The sequence below is a fragment of the Gastrolobium bilobum genome, unplaced genomic scaffold (genome assembly GCF_033153095.1).
Source record: "Gastrolobium bilobum isolate Gb01-03AN ecotype WA unplaced genomic scaffold, APGP_CSIRO_Gbil_v1 utg10696, whole genome shotgun sequence".
Lineage (NCBI taxonomy): Eukaryota > Viridiplantae > Streptophyta > Magnoliopsida > Fabales > Fabaceae > Gastrolobium > Gastrolobium bilobum.
In genome coordinates, this window is record NW_026899284.1 from 162635 (window position 1) to 168794 (window position 6160).

The following is a 6160-nucleotide window of genomic DNA, read 5'->3' on the forward strand; positions in this document are numbered from 1 at the left end:
TGTCAAGGCTGGGGTTAATGTCTCCTTGCAAGGTGATTGGAGTATTGTCAAATTGGAAACTCATAGTGAGACGAGCATAATCAGTGACCACAAGTCCGAAAGTGGTAAGCCATTGTATGTCGAGCATAATATCAACTCCCTTGAGGTCCAAGACATATAAATCCAAAGCGAAGACATGAGATTGGAGGCTTAGTGGTATCCCATAGCAAGATGCCCTGTAGGATAAACTCTCTCCATTACCAACTTGTACCACAAATAGGTTTATACTGCAAAGAGAAAGACAAAGAAATGTGGCCATACGTTCGGTAATGAAATTATGAGTGCTTCCACCATCTATCAGCACTTGCACTGGTTTGCTGCCAATAAAGCAAGTGAGATGAAAAGAACAAGCAGAATGATGGCCAAACAGATTAAAATTGATTTCAGATGGTGGATCATGCAAGATTGGGGAACTCAATGCAGGTTCAGGTAAATGCAGGGTGTCATTTGGCTCGTCCTCTGTACCTTCCATATATAATAATGTGATTTTCCTTTACATTTATAGCCAAATACATAACACTCATCATAATTATAACATAGATTTTTCTCTCTGCGAGCCTGCATTTCAGCTTGGGTGAGTCATTTAATAGGTATGGCAGGAATGGGATTAGTGGGCTTAGGTGGTGGACGAGTTAAAGGGGTAGTGGAATTCTAGGTTTGAAAAAAAGGTTTAGGTGTCCAAGGTTTCTGGGATTTAGCATCTGTGAATTGGTCCTCATAAACCTTAGCCAAGGCAAATGCCTCGTGATGATCATTGGGGCGATTAGTTAGCATAGCCCGTCTAATGTCAGGCTTAAGGCTTGAAATAAAAATGTTGTGGCGTAACATCACAGAAAAACTTGGAACGCGGCAAGCCAGCTCCTCAAAAGAAGCTTGATAAGAAGCAACATAAGCTGTCTTTTGTAGTTTAACAAGCGAGCCAGCAATGTCGTCGAATTTAGAGGGGCCAAAATGACGATGCAAGCCAGTGACAAAGGTGTTCCAATCCGAAAGTAAGCCATAGTTGAAAAGGCCCTGAAACCAGCAAGAGGTGGGTAAGTCCAAGTGGAAGGAAGCCACAGTCAATCGTTCTGCATCGACACAGTTGTTGTAGTGGAAATAATGGTTTGCTGCAAAGATCCAAGTAGATGGATCGCCATTGGAGAAGCGAGGGATGTCGAGTTTCAATTGGCGAGGATGAGGGGTTCATGAACCAACACCCAAAATGCTAGAGTGTGAAGAACCATCAGGAGGGTTAGGGGTTCCCTGGGATTGTTGCAATTCCATGAGCTGCACAATGTGCCGGCGAAGAACAGCGAGCTGATGATCTTGAGATTCCTGGAGCTGGGTATGAGATTCTTGCAAAGTGAGGTACTGCTGCTCGCGGAGCAGTTCAGCAACACTGAATTGCTGCTCCAAATTCCCAAGACGTAGGTTGGGGTCACGGAAGCGTGTGTTCTCTGTCATGTGAGGGTGAGAAGTGATGAAAGCACCAGAATGTAGCAGCCAAGTAACAGAAAGAAGAAATGAGAGAGAAAGAGAAAGAGAGAGAAGATTCAACAATTGTGTTATGCCTTTCATTCATGACTCCTCACACTTTTAACATGATCAGCTGTAATAATGGGCTTACAATAAAGTAAATGGACTTAATACTATATTTGTTACTTTCTCAGCCTAGTCCAGTACGTAATCCGTCAAATAAGATGGGTTCTTAGTAGTGCATTTGGTCTTATTCTGAATTTGGCTCACAACAGTGTTTTATTCAATTATCATTCACATGTTTCTTTTATGTTTGTCATTTATGTGTCTTTTATTTATGTATCTGAATATATAATTGTTATATAGATAGTTGCTAAAGAAAATAATATTATTATACTAATAGTTTGATTTATTTTATTTTAATTTTATCTATTTATTTGTTTAACAAATGAAAAAATAATACTTAAGAAATCAAAATAATAGAAATAAAGCACCATTAATACATCTATTTATATTTTATAAAAATAAGAACTTTATATCAACTAATTCTAATTTAAAGTAAATAAGAAGAATGCTATAGATAAAAATAAAAAATAAAAAAATAATAAAAGAAGAATGCTAAAAATATAACGATGATCGTCATAATTTTTTTTTCCACAAGGAGGCATTAAAACTTGTTTTTGGGCAACCAATTATGGTAGATGTGGAATTGTGTGTTTTATATTGTTCAAATATCTCATTAGCTTGTTCAGTTTTATATTGTTTCTCACTTCAATTTTTTTTCTTTTTAATTATTGCAAAGAAAATATTTAAAATTTCCACTTTGATTTAATATTTTACCACATTTATCCTATTGTATTTTTTTAATCACTTGCTTTTCTATGTTTTTTATTTGCTAACTAGGATAAAATAGATAAATTAATCCAATATTTAACTTAAGTTAATAAAGGTGAACTTGACGAAGAAAAATAATAGAAAATATATATATTCAAGATCTTGGAACAAACCACGTTTAATTTTTTTTTATAACTTTTCTCTAATAATACTAAGAAAAATGTTATATTTATAAATTTTTTATGCGGATGGATATACTTATCACAAAAAAAGTTTATCAACTTTACAACCAACCTAATAACCGTTGATTTCCATCAATCTAACGGTTATAATTTATTAGAAATTATTGTTTGTATTTATTAACTAATTATTAATTTCCAATAAATTATGATCGTTAGATTGATGGAAATCAACCGTGATTAAATTGACTGTAAAGATTTTTTTTTTGTGGTAAGTATATCCTGTCTTATTTTTTATTTACAAATTCTTACAAATTACACTATATTTTATCGGTAAGATATTTTTACGACAAATCTTACCATTAAAATATAGTATAATTTGTAAGTTTGTAAAAAATAATTTGTAAAAAAAATATTTGTTAATATAACCATCCTGTAATAATAATATAATATTGAGGTTTAGAATTGAAGGGTTTAGGAATAAGGTCAGTGCGAGGTTGAGGCTTTTGTAAGAATGGGGAAGGAGGGAGATCTATGGGACGATTCAGCTCTCATCAATGCCTTCGACCACGCTGTTTCTACTTACAAGGTTCTCTTCGCTCTCAATCCCCTTTTTCTATTTCTTTATTCTTTTTTTTTTTCAATTAGTTGAGTTCCAAATCATTTTGTAACTTTACTTTTTCGCGAAATTCGGTGTTAATCTGAGAAATTCACAACTTATTCACAGAAAATGCATGGCAGCAGCAAACACAAAGATAGCTCTGCTGAGGCTGAGAGAGTGATCGATGAAAATGACTCTAATGTTGAGACTACAAGGTAGAATTGAACTGGCGTGAAATTGCTATCATCTTCATATTTATCAAAAAATATCAAATTTGATTACCAAGTTATGCATAAAGTTATATTTCTCAAACATGTAGCAATCTGTCTCTGTTACTATAGCCATTGGAGGTGCCTCAAGAGATGCTGTTCCCTGGACAACTTAATTTTTGTGTTATATAGTTCTACTATTTATGTTGTAAAATCGAGCCTCTTTGCTTTTCAAAATAAATTTTAGGCATAAATCATCATAACCTAAAACAAGATGCCACCAAGAGAAAAGGTATCTCTAGATGATTGTTGATGTCAATGCAATGACAGATAGGCAATTCACATTATAAGGCTTAAAATACGCAAATTTTTTTATTTTTTATTTTCCAAACTGGATGAGCTAAAAAACACCAGGTCTTTGGTTATCATCTTTTATGTCTTCCTCGTAGATATTAGTTATCTGGGCCTTTTTATTTTATTTCTCAATTTTTCACAATCTATTTTGCTTTATTGAACACAGGGATGCTGACAAGAAAAGCAATATTCCAGCTACTGATGTTCCTGATTCAGGTGAGACTAGTCATGCGTCAAAGTTTGAAGAAAATGATCATGCGGGTTCACTGGTAGAACAACCTTGTCTAGATTCAACAAGTGGTCAAGACATCCAAAATGCACATAACGGTTATGCATATGCACAAGGTGTAGATGATTATAATCTGTTAGTTGGGCAGTACTATGAACTTGAGGAGAAAAGGCTGAAGATTTTGGAGCAACTTAATCAATATGCTGGTTGGAATCACCAATATGTGGCTACTGTTTCTAGCTCTGCTGTACCATATCCGAATTCTCAAGATTATTCAATGTCTACATACCAAGTTTCTGATCCAAATATAGTCTGTTCATGTTGCCCATGTTTTAGTCAATGTCCGTTGGCTCCATGCACATCAGCTCCTGGTTGTTCTCTGGGTGGACCACGTGCTGGTAAACCTTGTAACAATCATACTGTGGAAATGGATCATAAAACGTTATTTCCTTGTGAAGATGGTAAAATCCGTGAAATGGCAATGGGAGCAGCAGAGAAGGCATTATCTACTATTAGAACAACCATTTCTGGTGATTTTAATGTAAATGAAGGTAAGCATGTCTACCTATAAATAGACAAGTGTATGAATATCTTAGTTGCTGTCAAGTTAACTGAAATTAGTGAACAATATTGCCTCTCATGTTTTTGTTCTTAAATGTATTGATTCTCTCATGCTCATAAATGTGTTTTTTTGTGTTTAATATTGATGCTCTAAGAGCCATTTTGTTGCAGCAAGGAGAAAATAATTTCAAGAAAGTACCAATTTTTTCATTTATAAAAAACAAGAAAGTGCCAAAATAATGGTTTTATAAACACCTTTAATTGAGTCAAAGCTGGAATCTTTTCTTTCTTTCTTTTTTGCATCAAAAGGCTACTTTTTAAACCTCTCAAACTAAAATCCATTTCAATTTTCTTTTTGTGATCTTGGATTTATTGTGCAACTGTAGGGCCGCCGGCTGATAATTTAGATGCATATTTTGTTAACTTTGGTGCTAGCATCAGCTGAAAAACTTTTTTGATGTTTGTGTTATATATTGTTTTTTTATTTGCCATTGTCATTTAATTTGATGAGTTAAGACATAAAATTCTAATTCTGATGTAGCTATCATAACTTGTGATCACTTCATGTTTATAAAAGAATGCTATGAACTGTATTAGTTCCTGTTGGATCTTAAATAATTAACATGCTGCATTATTATGCCTTTCTTTCTTAGGTTTGGTTCACTTGGTTAATAAAACTGTAACAGGCAATAAATGCTTCGCGTCCACCTCCCTTTCTGTGTTTCATCGGCTTTACTTTATTGTCGATATGCATGTCTTTACTTCATTACTATCTAGCTTTTCTTGGGTGCATATGGTACACTATATAATTGTGATATCTGGGTTTGTTCCATGCAATTCAGAGAAAGAGAGAAACAATTCTGAACCTGAACAAGTTAATGGTTCAGAGTCTGACCTTACTGCTGTTTTGAATGCTTGGTATTCTGCTGGCTTCTATACTGGAAAGTAAGTGTTTATCAAAGTTTTATTTGTGATAAATTTTAGTACATTTTTCATAGGTAATTGATAAGATTTTTTGTTTATTTTAACAAAATAAATATGGTTTTCTGGATTGTTTTGGTATTTGGTTGACGAAGCTCTTTAACCACCGTTTTAGTCAAAGTCAAATGTAATCTCTGCTGAACTTTTTTTTTAACATATAAGCTTTGGGAAGATAACCTCTTGATATATTGCACTGTCAAGTCAAATTAATCTTTATGCCTATCCTCTACTTGTTCTTTGCATAATGATGAGAGTTATGATGATAACAGGTATCTTGTTGAACAATCCATTGAAAACAGAAGACAAAAATAAACTCCCTATATCTTCAAGTGGAGGCAAAAAGTGTTTATACAAGTTTTGTCAGTATACTAAACAGTTAGGTAATTGATATACACTTTCACATCTTTGGGAAATCAGAAGAATGCTGGTATTTCGATCTAATTGGAGTTGCTGGCTTGTTATGAATTTTGATTCTTGCTGCAAGTTTTTGTAGCAAGATTTTACTGGACATATTTTAGGGAATGATTTTTCCCTTAACTGCAGACATGAATATGTTGCCCGAGTTTGGTGTTGAATGCCAGAGATCTTAAAATGCACAAGTCAGTTTTCTTAGTTGTTTTATATCTCTGTTTTCATGGTTGACATTAGCCAGGGAGGAGTGATGGCTTGACTTTTTGTTGCTCATTTCCTTCTTGCTCATTTCATAGTTGACATT

At 34.0% G+C, this 6160-nt stretch overlaps 1 protein-coding gene across 2 annotated transcripts; it reads left to right on the forward strand.

Moving 5' to 3' along the window:
- Positions 1-2974: 2974 nt before the first annotated feature.
- On the forward strand, positions 2975-6160 carry LOC133289219 (uncharacterized). 2 transcript variants are annotated; one of them, XM_061487115.1, is made up of 5 exons: positions 2975-3099; positions 3238-3326; positions 3841-4454; positions 5307-5409; positions 5715-6160. In XM_061487115.1, the coding sequence occupies exons 1-5, from the start codon at positions 3025-3027 to the stop codon at positions 5755-5757; spliced, it is 924 nt and encodes a 307-aa protein (XP_061343099.1). In that variant the 5' UTR covers positions 2975-3024; the 3' UTR covers positions 5758-6160. The 2 variants fall into 2 exon arrangements, with proteins under 2 accessions (XP_061343099.1, XP_061343101.1); XM_061487117.1 differs by having other exon boundaries at positions 5313-5409.

What these genes read in the sequence shown, in the direction of transcription:
- LOC133289219 (XM_061487115.1), top strand. Translation starts at nt 3,025, where the DNA reads ATGGGGAAGGAGGGAGATCTATGGGACGATTCAGCTCTCATCAATGCC. An exon ending in TCTAATGTTGAGACTACAAG is followed by an intron (nt 3,327 to 3,840) that starts GTAGAATTGAAC and finishes TATTGAACACAG; the next exon opens with GGATGCTGACAAGAAAAGCA. An exon ending in TGATTTTAATGTAAATGAAG is followed by an intron (nt 4,455 to 5,306) that starts GTAAGCATGTCT and finishes CATGCAATTCAG; the next exon opens with AGAAAGAGAGAAACAATTCT.